Consider the following 17,529-nt stretch of genomic DNA (forward strand, 5'->3'; position numbering starts at 1 on the left):
AGGGTCGCGGGTTGAAATAAAAAAGAAACACAGAAGGTAACATTCCTTTCCAGCGTCCTCAGTCGGTTTTTTTCTTATTTCGGAAAGGGGTTGCTTCGTTCCTCTCGCTGGCCTTTCTTTCTTGCTTCGTTCCGGTGGCAGAGCCAAAAGAAATTTTAGAAAGAGGAGAGCTAGTATCGTTTAAAAAGATGACGCGGCTGTTACGAGATACCGAGTGTTCCACTGACCCTCTTGACCCTGTTTCTCCCTGCTAGGCGAATGAGCTCCGCGAAAGGTGTTTCACCGGAGGAAAACCTTTGCGTGGCTTTTGAGAATGGTGTATAGTGCTCTGTTGCACCGCTGCTTTGCGGTCCGAGGAATGCCTTCGAGGGATACGATTCGCTGCTACTATCATCGTTCCCTTGCGGAAATCATTGTGTTGTGGAATGTACAGAAATAGTTTATAAATAATTTACCCTGAATTACTCACCTATCTTTATAATCTTTTCTTATTTAAATACTTCTCGTTACATTCAATGACACCTAATGTACAATTATGAAATTATAAAAAAAGTTGAGCGTAAATTTCAAGCTAATAAAAATTCTATATCAATAAATAAAGACTAAAAAAACTAAAAAAATATTTAGACTCAAAGCTTCGATTTTCAAGAATAATTTTTGATGCTCATGTGTCACCCCGACTATCGCCTCTTAAAAAAGGAATTTGTTGACCCAGCGTTCTAAAGACCCTCTAGGCACCCCTTCATTCTCACCCTCACTGACTTTCCTTTCCCATGCTCCCAGGGATGAAACAAAATTTAACGAAGCTGGTAACAAAGATCTCGTTTATTCGACAACCACAAACAAGTGTTGCGTGGCACACCATTAACATTAGGGCCACGGACACTGACTGAATTCTACAAAACTGTCGACGTTTTCGTATACGACTGGCACAATGTATCTCTCGTTAAATCTACATTTGCGACGTTCAATTCCATCGCACACAGATAACTTGCACTATTCAGCGAACGCAGAAAAGTTTGGAGTATTCTTGGTTATAATTTATATACCGTTAATATTCCAAGCGCATTGCTTCTTTCGAGCTACTGCAAATATAAGAAGAAAGTGGAGTGAATTATTGTCTTAATGCACGCATAATATTCGTGTCGCGCACGAATGCATCGCGAGCCGTTTACTCAGCGAAAAGTCGCCAGGCAAAGGATTTACGAGGTTGATTCATGATCGAGTAAATATACGAGACCGTTCAAATATTAAAATTTCTTAATAATCTATCTCGACTAAAAATATCTAGGGATTACTTACAATGTATCAACGGAGCGGAGTATTGCGAAAATATATGTATATCTTTCTCGCGGTGAGCATCGAAATACGTTTACGCGAGAAAATTTTTTACTCGAACTGAAACTTGTAAATCATGGCGACTCAAAACATCGTAGTTCCTATAAAAACCATACAAAGGTTGAGCTTCGATAACAAGAAAAGTGAAATACATAGAAAAACGGAGGAACGATAAAATATGTGTATCAAAGTGATCTCAAAAATCTTATGGCTAAAACGTGTACAAAAGTAGATATTTAAATAATCTATGAATTCATAGAACCATCACCTGCTTAGAAAAGAGAACTGTGCACTCTCGTGACTCACTCAGCACTCTTGCAAGGAGTATCACTTCAGCCATGCATTAATTTTTGTGAATTTCGTGGATCCATGGAATGGTCAAAAAATATTTTAAGGATATTTTTTTTCTTAGCTTTCGTTTACGTATAGAGTTTCAAACCAGACCTCAAAATTGGAGATTGGAAACATGTTTGTTCGATATTTCGAAAACTACTAGCTCTAGGTGTAAGATTCAAAATTCTTGACTACTCTAACGCTGTAGTCGACGTAAATCGCTTTAGAGAACACTAGTTCAATGTATTGTTTAAATAAAACATATGTTAAATATTTGTTGCCCTCTACAAATCTGCAAAATCTCACTAAAATTAATGTGTGATAAGTTAAGTGATACTATCCGTTAATCTAACAAATTTATTATATATTACTCTCGTTCTTGACTTTAATCCAAGGAATCGAACATTCACGCGTAATACTTAAGGCACTTGCACGTGAGTTCTGCCGTGGAGCAGGAATGCGATTGCCATTTCCTTTTCTCGATTGAAAGAACAAAAATTGGACGATTTGCGTGATATCTTAGGAAAAACAGTTTACGCGGATCGACGAGGGTCGCAGAGACAGGTGGACGTTGTGGACAAAGAAACGCGATCGATGGAACAACGCGGGATACGTCTCTGAAAACGAATTCTCGTTTCTCCTTTCTCTCTGATCGCAGTTTCGTGTCCAGTTCCCCTCTACACCACGGAATAATCCTCGACCAGTATCTGCCCGAAGTGAGTTATCACGTAATCGTGGTAATACATCATTATGCAAAGTGGCTGTCCAATAATGAGACTCGCCCACACCATGATATTGCCGCATCTGGCACCCCAATGCTGCTCCACCTTCTTACTTAGCATTGATAATGGTATCTGGAAAATCAGTGAGAAAGTTTCTTCCTTATGACGTGCCGGTACAAGTTGATATTAATTTTCCAAGAGGGAGGTTATTTTGAAGAAAAAAGTGTAAGGAAACACTTCTGCAAAAATATTTGGCGCACATAATTAGCCTTAGAAAAGTTTTGCGCGTTTGGATAATGAAAAGATGTTCACTAGAGTATTCAAATTTTCAAATTTTCAAATTTTTAAATTTTCAAATTTTCAAACTTTTAAATTTTCAAATTTTCAAATTTTCAAACTTTCAAATTTTCAAGTATTCAAATCTAGGAAGTCTTCCTAGGTACTTATTCCAATTTTTACATTTTACTTCCTGGACTTTTATATTTAAGTGACTCCTTGATACGATAAGGGTTGACAGTCTATCCACCATACCTGTCCCATCATCCCCATAAATGCCCAAGTCTTGAAAGTCTTCAGTGGCACACTGACAAGGTACTCGTGAAAGAAGGCGCTGATGAAAAACACGATAACCGAGGCAGTGTTCTTTCCATACCCCATATCAATGATAGGAATGTAAAGGTGTCTGAAATCAAACCAACCAGAAACATTTCAACAAATTAACTTGTAAATTATACAAGGAGCAGATAAAAAAGACCGAGCTTCTCCGCCTCGTTTGCAGCAACAATTCTCAGCGCGAGGAAAGAGATACCCTTGAGAACGTTTCCTTGGCCATGCACTCTTGCCATTACAGTGTTGTACCACAAAGCAGCGCAAGAACGCGGGAAGGGAAGGGCATGCAGATAAGGAGGCGAGGGCGTCGCGTTTAAGGATCAACGCAGAGGCGAATCGCCTCGAAAAATTAAAGCAATAGCCATGGAAGTTTCTCGGAATGGCGACACTTTGGTTGTCGGTTCGCAGCGAAACGACAGAGGAAAGCGGCAGCCAGGAAGACATCGTTAGCCGGCTGGTTATCAGTAGGGTGCATTGGAAACAGGAGAGGGTGCTGGGGGGAAAGAAAAAACGGCGTGAAGAAGCAGAGGTAAAGAAAAAAAGGAGAGTGGTCTACGGGAATTTTACAAAGTTCCATTTCTGAGAACAGCGTTTGCCTTCTACGAGACCTCTCAAATTTCAGAGACTAAAATTGGAAATTCGTGGGATACGAAAAATTTGTAGTGAATATTGTTCGCTATTGGTTGTATCGATCTATCGTTCTAGCTTCCCGAGTAGAGTGCGCAAATGGTACGAATCCAGAGTGGAAGACAGTGAAGGGGTAAAAGATCCCAATCACCTGCCTTGCTTCTCGAAACGCCCCTCCTCCACTGTTTCGTTTCTTCTTCCTCGCGGAATAGGCGCTTCGAAATATCTGCCAGTTATAGAGGCATTATAAGTGCCGAGAGGAATAAACAGCTTTAAATGTGGCGGCACTGCGATGCGTATCGGCTTTTCCCATTACAAACCTGAAAAGACATCTTCTTCGTCGACAGTCCTTCCCCTTTTCCGTCGTCTGCGCCGTCTACGTCCTCCTCCGCGCCGTTGTCGCCGTCATCTGTGCAGCTTTTCCATTTTCACCTCTCACGACGCCCCAGCCCCGCCGCGGCCGCATGGCTGCGTGCCAGTTGCAGCTCGCAATTGCAGTTGCATATCTCGGGCGAGACGAGAAAAAAACGGCCCTGGAAGCGCAGGTGCGGCCGAAAGCGAGGAGGGAGAACGGCGAAATTCGAGCCTTGGGAATCCGCGGCCTCCGACGTATCCGCGAGCAAAGCCGATTAGTGTTTTTACGCGGTTAATTACACAGAATTCAGTTAATTGCCAACTGATGAGATCCGTCCCTTGAGGACTCACGGCTTTTCGAGGTGTCCGCAGTCCCAGAGTATAAACTTAATCGAACGCTCTTCGTTTTCTTTGTGACTAACTTTTATGATATGGTATAGGGTGCTTCAGAATTATGGCTTAATTGAATGGGAGGCGATAGTAGTAAAGTTGTGACTAAAAAGAGATTAAGCTATAGCTTGACTCAGATCACTATCCCCATATTTTTTCACTGTCCTCTGCGGCTTCCCATTCGATTGATCCGTAACTCTAAAGCGCTCTGTTTGCGACAGCAAGAAAGAATTATCGCCCCTCCGCGTATCACCCTCGTGAGAACGCTTCGATCCTCGGATTTCAACCCTTTCGCGACAGGAAAGCCTGCCCCCGTCGCTCGTGCAATAACAACTTTCCGCGGTTACTTTTTTTCAGGATTTAAAGTTTCTGCGGCGCTACTTTCGAAGTAAAAACGCTTGGTACCACGGAAGAAGGTCGTCACTGTGGGCGCGAGTTGTTAGAGGCACGTGCACCGTGGAAAGTGGAAAACCCTATATGGAAAGTTTCCCGCAACTTGGGCGATTGTATTGAGCGGAGGATGCATAATCCAATGTAACGATGACAGGGAAGATGTATGGGGATAAAAAGTGTTCAGCGAGCGGCAGCAACCTTGCGCGTATCTTGTCCGGAACTTGCTCACAAGATTTTCAAACCGGCTCGCTTGAAATTGGGACGAGCGTGAAATACACAAGGTTCAAGTATCTACAATGGTTTATCAAATTATTACGAACACTTCCAACCTACCACGTATTTTAGCTTGAGCAAGAATGGAACTTAAAATAATATCTTAAATAGTAACGTGCTATTTGTAGAGATCAGTCGTGTTTTTGCTCAAACTTCAAATAAGTGAAATTTTAAATTTTGAATTTTGAATTTGAAATTTGAAATTTTGAATTTTGAATTTGAAATTTGAAATTTGAAATTTTGAATTTTGAATTTTGAATTTGAAATTTGAAATTTTGAATTTTGAATTTTGAATTTGAAAACTAATATTTATTTCAATTTCTGAATTCGAATTTCTGGAACAGAATATGAGATTTGCATTTGGAGTGACTTCGTGCTGCAACCCAATACTATTATACCAATTTCCATCTACTTTCTAAAAATTCCATACTGATATGATAAATTTTTCATACGTATACTTCTCTCACCCCCAACAAATTCAATATAGGACATATTTTACATCTAAAACAATTCTCCATCGAGGAATAACGTGACTCACAGTAATTTCCCGTCGAAACGTCTAAATTCATACGATTGGAGTATGTTTTAAATTTTCTGAAAAAATTTACAGCGCAATACTGTTTTAGTACACGCACATCTTTATTTTTAACGTCCACTATCTGCATATACGATGGGTACTATATTTGAAGCAATTTCATAGCTCGAATCGATATTACAGGCTCAATTTTCCGTGTTTTCTTAAAAAAAAATTCCTCGACGTATCGATTTTGCCGTGAGTAGATGCTGCTTTTGACACCAGCTACTCGGACACAGCATTTCTTTTGCATTGGGAATGACTTCGTGCAACGGAGCGACGTAACATAGAAAAAATTTTGATCAAAAGCACCGAACCGACGTGACTGGCTCACTTTTTCGCGTTTTCCTGAAAATTTCAGTACGATATACTAGTTTTGTCACGCGTACGTGATGTCCTTGACATCAGCTAACAGAATATAACGTTCACTTTGAATTTGAAACGACTTGTTCGCGTCGGAGTGATGGAACTCTGAAAACGTCGGATCAGAAGCGTCGAACGAACGTGAAGGCACCGTTTTTTTCCCGTTTCGTCTTGAAAAACTTTGAAATTCAAATATCTGCTTTTTCATTCTTACAATTACAAGCGAAAGGAAAGTAATTAAAGATAGTGCTTAAGGGGCGGTTTCACCCTCCCTGTACTCTTACGGTCGCATCTCAATAGCTGAAAAGGCACACGTGTCCCTTGCAGTTTAGTCGCTCTGCAAACCTGCAAAGTTTCATCGGAATCGGCGATGAATACTTCGCGGATGTTCCTCGTTAGAGTGGCAGCAGTTATATGTAGAGGGGGCGGAAGCTAAAACAATTAGCCGCGCAGCAGTTTCCATGGGCGCTTAAAAGAGGTGGCACGGTTGAAGGGTGGGAGCAGGAGTGGGGAAAGTCTCTGATTCACGAAAGTTTCTCTTCCTTTTTGGAGGTCCAGACAGGACCTCGGTACTTGCGAAAAATGTAATTAAACCTTCTTAAAGCGGGGCACACTCGTTAACGAAGTTTAGCCGCTTAGGCGGAAAGAAGCTCGATCAAAAGTACGACTCGCGGCTGGATACCGACTTCTTTTCTTCTCTTCGCCTCCCTCCATTCCGCTATTTACCGCCTCACTCAGTGTTTTCATTCCACCGTCCGCGCCATTCACGGCGAGAAAAGTAAAATTACTCGGCGCATTCGCTCGACGTATTTCACCTTGCCATTTAGTGCGCCAAACAGCAATGAATTAAAGGGGTGCTCCACTTTGAAGTGACCAAAAAGAATTGAGCCTCTTTCCCTTACATTTCCCTAAAGTGTACAATCTTGAAAGTAATTCAGTCAGTTCGAATAACATCCGGAAGTATCTTTAAAATTAAAAGATCACTTGGAGCGCTAAGAAATAGTAGCTAATGTCAGAAAGTTTGACAAAGTTTTAAACGTTTCGTACACTTTTAATTTTCACCAAGGAGATGTAAATCAACTTGTGGACCAATCGAAAAAAGTTAGTAAAAATTAAATGTATCCGATCAATTATTATTATACTTTCAAGTATCAAAGAAGAAAATTTTGCAGAATTGTGTTTCTATTTCAACAAATTTTACCAAACGGGGAAAAGTACTTTAGCTTTCAATCTGGTGAAGCTCCTTAAAATCTTCCCAAAGGTACCCTTTCGCGCGATGTAGCCGTAACAACAAGCCTCTGAATATTCTACAAGAGGCACCATAAAACGAGACTTTTATAGAAACATAGCCTCCGTTTACAACCCACGCAACGCTCAGTTCCCTCGTTCAGAGGCAACATCTTTCATTTTAATCCAATTGGCAAAGCGTTAAACGCCTCATGAAAAGCTCGTCGGAATCTAGCCGTGTATCGCGAATAGCCTAGATGGTACCAAGGGTACTTACCTCAAGGCCCATCGATGCACTGGCATGTTCCATGTTCTCCAGAAAGTGTCGATGTTGTTGGCGTTCCACCAATCGCAGTAGAAATTCCGATCGGCGAAATGCAGCAGTTCGCCCATCAGATTCAAGTACGAATGGAATACCAAGTAGAAGAAGCACAGCCAGACCAGGTGGTTCGGTATCTGTAACGCAAACGCATCCGTTTGGAATTGGATTACAACGCGCGAATATCATGTTTCGCGTTGACGGACCATTTATTTAGGGAGCGAACTGAATGGAAGCTGCTTTCATCTTTTTATTACCATCCGTCAGGGCTTCCCTTATGCGCGATATCGCATCCTGTGCGTTGATTTGTGTTAAGAGGAGATGCATAGGTTTTTGCATGTCTGAAAAACTCGTCCTTTCCTACCTGCAGTGCTTTTTCCGAATCGGATTCATATCATAGTTCAAGTACTATGACTTTTTCATATGTATACATAATTTTTTATGCAATTCTATGTGGACACGTCATTTATTCTCAACAAAAATTTGTCTATTCTATTTTAAGTACCTTTCTTAAAAAAGATGTACCTAAAAGCATAAAAATAATTGATTTACCCTCTCTCCGTAAGGTGGGATTCTCTGTACACCTTCAATTCTACGGCTGAATGCAGCATCCAACACAGCCGACGTAAAAACAATGAAAAAACGAATGCGGTAGATCAGATGGATATCGAAAAACGTGTGCGCTTGAATGTTTCGTCCGACCGCAGCGTCAGATGCGTATAGGAAATCCCACTTTTAGATCACTGCGACGCGTCAGGAACGCGACCGCGAGCGGATCGTGGGCATGGATACCAAATATTTCAACGGCGCTTTTCCATTTCGCATCCTTCGCCCGTGTGCTCGTTAAACCGACGGGGATTCGCGTCTCTCGCCTTGTTCCAGTGCTGTCGCCTCCGGGCGGGCGGCGGCGCAATTTCGCGTAATTCTTAACCGTTGTTAGCATAGAAGAGGAAAAGGAAGAAAGGAAATATGATAGGCAATGGAGGCTGCCTGGAGCAACTTCCAAAGTTCTTAGCAAGTATATTATATTTAAAATGACTTGGAAAACGAAACGGGGGATGGCGGTAGCGGGAGGACTCGAAGCAGCTGGTTAGACCCGCGGTGCGCGAAAGAGGTGTTTGCGCGCGCACCAATACTTTGATGCTTCCGCAAATATGCTTCAATTCTTTTTTCAGCCACGGAACGCGCAACTGTTTATGTTAATGCGGGCAAGATACGGAAGAGAAATTCTATCCTCGAGAGAAATTCGACTGTTGCGAGTTGTCAGGCTATATTAAAGCCATATTAGGCGCAAATTCAATTAGATGCTCGAGGCTGTGTTGAGAAGACTATGAATATCGTCAAACACGGCTCCTACATTTGCGCCGTTTGCCTCTCTGTTTGAGGAGGAACCTGTGTTAAGCACCTCTAAGCAATAAGAGAAAGAGAAGCGCGGGGAGACAAACACAATAGTTTCGAGTGGCCAATTGATTCTGTCACGACTATAATATCTCTTAGAAGTCTCCTACAATACGATGTAACAAACTTCAAAGATAAACAAAGACAGAAACGCAATACTTATTAACAGAGAAGTGGAATCGACTAAGATTTACAGAAAGTTCACTGGAAAGTGCAATAACGCGAAGTCCGAACCCTCTTTTTAACCTGTAGAGGGAACAGGTTGCTGCAGAGGTTGTAAAAGGCAATGATGACGGGGGATCAGACGAATTCTTCCGGCGTAACGTTCCACCGACCTGTCCCGCTTGTCCGAAGAAGAATTTTGAACTTATTTCGTTTCGAATGTCTTCCCTGATTCCCCCTCGAGCATCCTCGTACTTCCGTCGGCCCTTTAGCCGCCCCAAAGGACTTAATAATGTTGCCAGGCACAAAGGTCAAGTCTCTTGCGCCGGCAGGCATTCGCGGCACTTTTATAGGCAAGGGAGAGGGAAGGAAACACCCTTCGCCGAGGGAGCAGTCCTCCGCTCTCTCGCCGACCCCTTTCACCACGGCCGTCTCCTCCAACAAGTCCACGTACTCCGCAAAAACTTACCTCGACGTTTTAATTTCGTTTACCCCCGGCACGCCACCGCGGATACAACAGAGAGAAGTTAAGGGTGGCTGTCTGCGAGACGAAGGGGGCGCGAGATAAAACCCTGGTGAACCGTTTGAGAGACGCCGATGATACCACAAAGGAAAAAGCGGCAGCGTAAACTTTGAGCGGGCTTCCTGGCCAGAGGCTATCTCGAAACTAAACGCCTTCCACCCTCGACAAGAGGGCTCCATCAACGAGGAAAAATCTTGGCGGATGATATGTGATGGTGGAGCGCAGAGACGAGGGGAATTTGAATTTTCTCGGCTCGTTTCGCCGGCTCGTGCCAACCAAGTTTCCCTATTAAAGGTCAACGTTCCAATGAACTTCGAAATTTCTCGGTCTTTTACACCGGCTTCGAGGAAATTTAACCCTTTAATGAAAAGAAACAAGTGTCCTCGATGAAATCTTTTATGAAACGAAAATTATGAGGGACTTTTTTATGGGGGGAAACTTCACCAATTAGAGATAGATTTATTGCGCTAAGGATAATTGAAAAATGAAGTTATACAAAACTTTGGCGGAAAGTAACAAATATCTTTGAATAAAATATTGTAGCTTTCTTTTGTAAGTGAAAGAAATATGGTCACTGTTTCGTGGGGGATGAATCTTGATTATATATTAGAATTAACTTAGCCAGCGATCAAAGGAAGACTTATGTGTATAGATGTTCTACAGGGATAATTGATAATCGATATGCTTAATGATTAAACTAGTAAATTGTGTTGCAATTCAACTCAAACTCTTCGCGAAGTCTGCTATAACCCTAACTCTCGCACAAACTCCATCAAACTCTCTACTGACTCTCTAACGATCCCCTGCTCTAAAAACTTCCTCTGACACTGGTCAATTCTATGTGGAAACTTCCTCTCCCTTTCCGAAAGCAACATTTCAGCTCTTCCTGTGCTGATGTACCTTTCACACGCACCTTCGCACACTCCAAACTTTTAAGAGAATTTATAACAGTGGCGCACGTATTAAATTAGTTAAGATTAGAGACACTTTAAGTAGCAGAAACGGGTTAACTTGTCATGAGAAAAGTTTTGTACATTCTCCAAGAGAGAAGAAAATTTAATATTAATACAAAATTGTAAAATATGATATTAAATGGTAGCTAGTAATTACCATAAAACAAAATAAATTCAGGCTTAATCGTTTTTCAATATGTAATTATAATAATTATACCAGAGGCAATCTGCTCCAGGAAACACGGCAAATAAAAAATAAAAAATTGACTAAATTGATCAACGTTTTTCTACAAAAATACCGACAGACGCAAAACACGCTTTCATATTTTTAAAAATATTATACCTCGAAGTCGATAGAACCTCCTTATCTCACCTTCCATCATAGAACACTGACAATGTTAAAGGATCGAGCAATATCACCAACGTCTACAAAGTTTGCTCAATTTCTCTGCCGTTCCTGATTGTTATTCTTACATCCCGTTCTTCATACGATAATAGCTACTCCCCAGATTACACAGGCGCATAGCGCAGTAAATAGTACGGCAACGTGCTCCCAGGGGGGCCAGTGCGCGCGAAGAAAAAATAAAAGGGGGCGCAGTCAAGACGGGAAGGCAGCGATCGAGAAGAAAATGGAAAATATCGATTAGCAGGTTAATATAATGCTGGATAAACGAAGCAGCGCGAATCGCTCGGTGATCCTGCCTTTTTACGCGATCCTGGTAACGATAACGCGGATCCCGTGTCCATATTACATTCAGCTATCGGTGAGTATATATCGGAAATTCAATGGACCCCTTCCCCCCGAGTTCGTATTCCCCCCTGAATCCAATATGCCCGCATTATTGATGGAAATCGATCGACAGGCCTCGCTATATATGCATAAAGCACACATCGCCTTAGGACTCTGTGCATCCTACAGGACGCCGTGCAAGCAAGGTCTTCCCGAAGGATAAGAGGTCGAAGGAGCCTGTGTCAGGGCCTCGCATCCTCTCACCTGACGCCTTTCTTTTCCGACGACGAGACGGTGCCATGGCACGCGTCAAAGGGATTCCGAAACGAGCGAGGAGTGGACTGAGCGCAGGGACGCGAGCTCCTATAAAGCGGATCGATCTAAGGAAACGACCTCGTTGCTGGTGGACTCTAGGAAAATTGCGTTTCCCCATTACGACGAGATTAAAGTCCGATTCCACATCGCAGGCCCCCTTTCTGCCGCCTCCAACTTTGCTTTGCACCCACACCATTCGAATGCTATCCCCTGTCTTCTGAGTTCGAGTCGCGTTCCTATATAAGAATCGCAATTAACCCTGAACGGCCATGGGTCCCCGATTGCGACCAGCCTCGCAGATATTTGCGGTGTAAACGAAAATAAGGGTCCGCGACCTCGGGGGTAACATCCCCCTGTAGTCCTGGTTCCGCCATCCTCTGTTGCTATCGACCAGGTCGCTTCTCAGCGATTTTTCCCCTCGATCGGCAAACAATTATTTCTCCCTCTCTAGAGGGTGGATATCGGTGGAGGGAGAGAAACAGGCGAGCACAAAAGGAGCGTCCTGAGAATGAGCAATTCTTCCCGTGGCGTGACTTATGAGATCGAGAGGAGGCGTTTCACGGCGGACTTGCCTCGAGGAACGCGTCGATTCTACTTACATTTTCCAGTTAGAGCTTAAGCTGCTAACCGTGGAGATCGCTTTAGGGGACACATATTGCTCGCAGGTTGGGCTGTTAGGATCTTCAAAGGACAAGATACGTACTTTTGGAAGGGAATTTCAATGGCGTCGCCGCTACCTTTGGGTTTAGCGTATGAACAGGATATTGCGGAGTGAGGAAATGTAAACAGTGTATGGGTCTCTGCTTGGGTTTAGTTAATATTTCCTCCTTTACGGATGTAAATAGTTTGTGCTTCAATCCCTTCTTAACTACTGCTATTATTGCAATGGCTAAACCAAAATTATGCTCTAATTTTGAATTATAATATAGCAGATGCAGGTAATTAAATTTTAGCAGAAGTAGTAAAGACAATAATTTCAATTTTTTCACTCATTTAAAAAAGCAAAGACTATATCCAATATTTGTACACAAACCCATATAATCGATTCATTGAATATAAAAACTGTTCCTCTAGCTCTTCAGTCCACCAACCAATGAACAAGAGAGTGCATTCACAGAATCTCATTACAATCCACTCCAACTTTGAAACATCATCGAAAGTTGCATAAAAAAATTTGGTTGGACTACAAAGTTCCCTTCGTCGTTAACACCACAAAATCGCGTCGAGCGCTTCAAGAACCAGCTTTCGTTATCTCGTTAAAAAATAAATCGAATATTGACTATTAGGTAACGGTTTCAGGAGCCCCTCGATTTTCGTGGACCGTGAAACCAGCCAGCAGTTGCTTGCGCTGCATCAGTCATCGGTAATTAATGACGCGATGGGTCCAATTAACTCGGCGAGTGGGAAAAATTTGTTAACGAAGCCCGTCGATGCGTGGTGTTTTTGGCCGACGCTTTAATCGCGAACAACCAAAGGGACCAGCTCCGAAATGGGCGCCATTATACGCGGTGGCCGGAGGTTCGCGGCAGTCGCTTTGGGGGACGGCGAAGTCATATAATTGAATTCGGTTCACCGAGTCCGGTTCGCTGATCGAAACACTACGGCTGGCTAGTTTCGATCCAGAGCATTCGGACTAACGACAGAATAACGAGCACGGGTAACGATGGACGAGTCGAAATCGGCCTCGACGTCGCGATGGTCTCCTCGGACATAGCAAGAAAGACGTGAATAGTATACTGGGTGGTCCTCGAATGGCATTCGAGGTTAATCAAGGTACCCAAAGGAGAGGCTATTTCTATGCAACAAGGCAAATGAAAATTTGGAGTCGCGACGTTGAGACTACAGTACATGAAAGGGTAGCCAGTAGTAGAAAGTACTATGTATCAGACGTCTGCCAAGCAGTAGCTACAGGTTATATTACAGAATACTTAGAAGTAGAATGCAGAAGTTTATACATTTAAGGAGAATTGAAATATGCAAAATAATACAAACTGAACATAATATGGAAAAATGTATAAAAAAATTTTAAGTAAATTACATGGTATGATATTTGAGGCGAGTGAAACAGCTCTCTATTTAAGTTTCATTTTCTTGGCTGGGTTTATGAAAATATGAATTCTTACATCTGCAATATACTTACAAGGATTCATCATTTATATTTCATGGAACGGAAGAAGTGTACTTCCCATTTCAGAGAATGAAACTGATACACCAGGAACAGTTAATACTTCCATTTTTATTTTTTGAACCAAGCGACTTTCCCTATAACTACTGATTTTAAATATTTATTTTGCATTCAGCTGGTGACATAGTCACATATAGAGTTATCCTATTGACGAATATCTCGTTCATATCTCTCGTGCCAAGTAGAGAAACATTTTTTCCCTACTAGCCAATTGCTCGTCTCCTTTATTGAACGTTCGTTCAGTGACGACTGATCCGTGAACTGTAAATGAGAACACGATTGAGAGACGAGCTCGCTTCCGGAAGTCGTGATCCCCCTCGTTCGCTCGAATGATATTAAACATTCGATATTGCCAGCGTATTTACTCTACGCGGCGACATTGTCACCGAAATGGCTCTGGTCCGTCGTATAAATTCGCAGTTACTTTTCCCAAACGAATAAAAAATCCTTCGTCCATAATTGAAATTGGCTCGACTATTTGCGCAACACTTGTTCCGTGCGTGAACCCAGCTCTTGCGCTAATATGGTAGGAATGTCCCAAAAGGACGAACATGAAACTCCATTGTTCTGATTACGACTCCATTAATAGTAATACTCTTTTACCCCTAAGCCACTTTCCACATGAATATAGTCATATTTCTTCTTCACTACAAACAAAAAGTAACTCAAGTAAAACACAGCGTTTTTTGTTTGCAAATATCGTATTCTTTAGTCTAATGAGTGAGGCACGGCTAATATAGCTAACGAACTAGAAAGCTTCCCGTTTAAGACACTTTTTGTTTCACGTCGATATAACGTTCCGTTGTTAAGATATCGTCGTTTAAACCGTCCCGTAATTTTTAATGTTCCACTATCGTCCTCTCGTTTGCACCGTCGAGCTTCTCTTTCCTGCACCAGAACTAACCTACCCCAAGCTCAGCACCTGTGCGCTGGTCAGCGGCAGACGCCAAGTCAGCGGGTTTTTTTACCAGTAGTACTCGCGACGTACGCATTTCCTACAAAAAATGTCGGCCACGGGGCGGTTTAGAAAATAAGTGGGTCACCGCATTTCCGGGTTCTATTCATTTTGGTAGGATACTTTGAAAGCTTGTATCTCCAAAACCGATTGAGATATCGACACGGGACAAATTATATTTTAAAGGGCATGCTTTCGCCTATTTTATGGCTGTCTAATTATTTTAATAAGTGTGTTTCTATGTTGAACAAAATTCGACGTATCCAGAATGGCGCTTCTTAATTTACTCTAAAGATATTTAGATTAAAAATGAGTATTATAGAGAACCCTAAAATTCCACATTTCTGAGTGTTATCTAAGTGTTCACTTCATTACTTTATTCTTCCATGAAAGTATACTTAAATCTCTCTTCGACAGACAATACCTCTCCGACTTTCTCTGAACAATCCTCAGCCTCCTGATTTCCGCCCTTTCAAAACATTCCGTCTTTGATGCTCCCATTTTAAATACCGCGTACCACAGTTTTAAAGCGTACGCGGAATGGTCGCTGTAAACTCGGCGCGAAAGCTTTAATTAACGCATTGAAAGCCCCGAGCCAAGAGAGTATCGAGCCGCGGCATTAATGGCACCCGCAAATGTTACGTGTCAAATTACTATGTCGTGTTTTCGGAGTTTACGCTGCCGGTTATGGGCCAGCGCGGTTATTCCCGCTCGAAATCCGATAAAACCACCGTAACAACATCGAATCCCTTGTCGCTACCCCCTGCTGGACGAACAATGCCAGAGGGTGGAAGACGGCGCGATCTCGTGATCGCTCGGAGCGTGCATCTCTCGGCTGCTCGCGAAACAATCGCTCGAGGGAAGAAACGGAAAGTCGAGGCGCGAGCTCGCGGACGTGGAACGTCGAAGGAACGCGCGAACACTGACAAAAGGGTGTGCGTCGTTGAATTTTCTCTGTCTTCAGCGAGCTGAATCGCGAGCGTTGTAACAAGCTCCCTTTAAGAACCGAGGGAAACGCGAACTTCGTAAGAGAATTATACACGAAACATGGAAGCTTCTACTGTTTTCCGTTCCTTGGATCTCTGCAGTAACCCTCCTTCGACCTCTCCGCTTATTCTTGATCGAACAAAGAGAAAAGAACACTTGACTGCGAAGGGGAGCAGCGCCTCTAGAAGGTATTCCAGGAATCAGCGAGTCGATTATTGATGGAACTGACGTTACACGGAAAACTGTGTTACACGCCTCGGCCGTGTAATTCGCGCTGGAAACGTCAGCAACGATCGCTCGCGTTGGAGAGTGAAATCATGAATTCATAGATTCCGCGGAACTTTCGGCCGGCATTCAGATGCTTGTGAAACTAAAGCGTCTGTCTGCTTCCACCAAAAGGATTCACAGAGAGGCGCTGTGTTAAGCGCGACATTTATCGAAGACACGTTTTCCGACACTGACTACTCTGTCCGCGTCCTTCCACACCGTCACGGATTGAATAATGCTTTCGCGACGAACTTCAGTTGGGACGCCGTTGTCGCGCAAAGGAGACTGAATTCGCGAGTGCTGTTGGAGGATGTTCTCTGTTCAAGAGGTCTTCGTTGTAAGCGGGAAAACGTGCTAGTATCCGGGCTTTTTCCACGAATGCCTGCGCTCTGGTCGTGGGCTATTGTTCAAGAGACGGGAAACAGGTGTTAATGGGGAAGAAAGTCGCAAATTTTGCGATCTCCCTGCGAAATTGACACGTGCAGGAATATGAGAGAATTTTTCTCGCAACTACCTTTTTCGCAGCTTCAATATTCTCGCTTTTATATAATTGTCCAATTACCACGCGCTGGTTCATTAAATTTTATTTTCTTTGCTTCCGCTCGCTACGATTGCCACTGACGTCGGTGTGATTCTCTGGAATGCTTTTTGGTTGCTCTTTGTGAAATTATAGAGGAACGGGCTTTACTGTTTGCCACGCGGCGAATTTCCGTCAGATAGAAATTCTAGAAGAAATGCTAATTGCCATTGATTCTTATCGCTGTTGACTAACGCGCGACGAAGCATACCTATTTTATATCGCGTATTAAATTGCATTATACTCACTGCCAATTTCAGCAACCGTTCGGAGGCCTTCGCCACGTCCATATTCTGGAAAACAAACGGGATTCGATTATTAATTTCAGAAGAGAGGCACGCGAACGATAAATACAAGCGGAATAAGAGCTAGAGGGTCGTCGAGGGTGGTGGATTCGATAAAACAGGGGGGCACGAAACGAAAGTTCCTAATTGGACTTGAACCTGTGGAATATGTAGCGTGGATTCGCCAGTTCGCGCGGAAATTTTCGCGCAGTGATTACGGCGAACAATGGAAACTCGTAATTAAAAAATCAAAATAATTAACAGTGGGAGTTCTTGTAAGTCCGTCTCGCAAGTGCAGTTATGCAAATTCAATTGTGGAAATAATTAAATTAAAAATAAACGAGCGACATCAACCCTTAGAAATACACTCAAATGCATTAACGTTCAGAAAACCTACAAAATATACGTTATACCCACTGAGACATTGTAATTAAAAATAGAACAGTACAATATATTTTTACAACACTTTTTTGCTTTAAAATCCGCCTCCAACACTCTTTCAAAGTAAAGTAAAAAATGCTTTACGACATTCGTTGTAATTCATTTGAAATATGAAATCCTTTACGACAGAGGACAAATGATTTCGTTTCGTTAAGCAAGAATTAAAGCTACAGCCAGCATCATTATATGTGACGTTAAATTCCATATTTATCAGTTAGTCCGAATACGGT

The 17,529-nt window shown here is 42.6% G+C and overlaps 1 protein-coding gene across 1 annotated transcript in view; it reads right to left on the reverse strand.

Annotated features, from left to right (window-relative positions):
• Positions 1-2,211: 2,211 nt before the first annotated feature.
• The window catches only part of Mdy (diacylglycerol O-acyltransferase), a 92,541-nt gene continuing 77,223 nt past the window's right edge, over positions 2,212-17,529 (reverse strand). The window contains exons 9-12 of the mRNA XM_076384216.1: positions 16,823-16,867; positions 7,481-7,659; positions 2,925-3,075; positions 2,212-2,525 (exon numbers count right to left, since the gene is read on the reverse strand). Of these exons, the coding sequence (XP_076240331.1) occupies positions 2,349-2,525; positions 2,925-3,075; positions 7,481-7,659; positions 16,823-16,867 (552 nt within the window). The 3' untranslated portion in view covers positions 2,212-2,348. The remainder of the gene's footprint in view (positions 2,526-2,924; positions 3,076-7,480; positions 7,660-16,822; positions 16,868-17,529) is intronic.

The sequence above is a fragment of the Calliopsis andreniformis genome, chromosome 9 (assembly GCF_051401765.1).
Source record: "Calliopsis andreniformis isolate RMS-2024a chromosome 9, iyCalAndr_principal, whole genome shotgun sequence".
In the NCBI taxonomy this organism is placed as follows: domain Eukaryota; kingdom Metazoa; phylum Arthropoda; class Insecta; order Hymenoptera; family Andrenidae; genus Calliopsis; species Calliopsis andreniformis.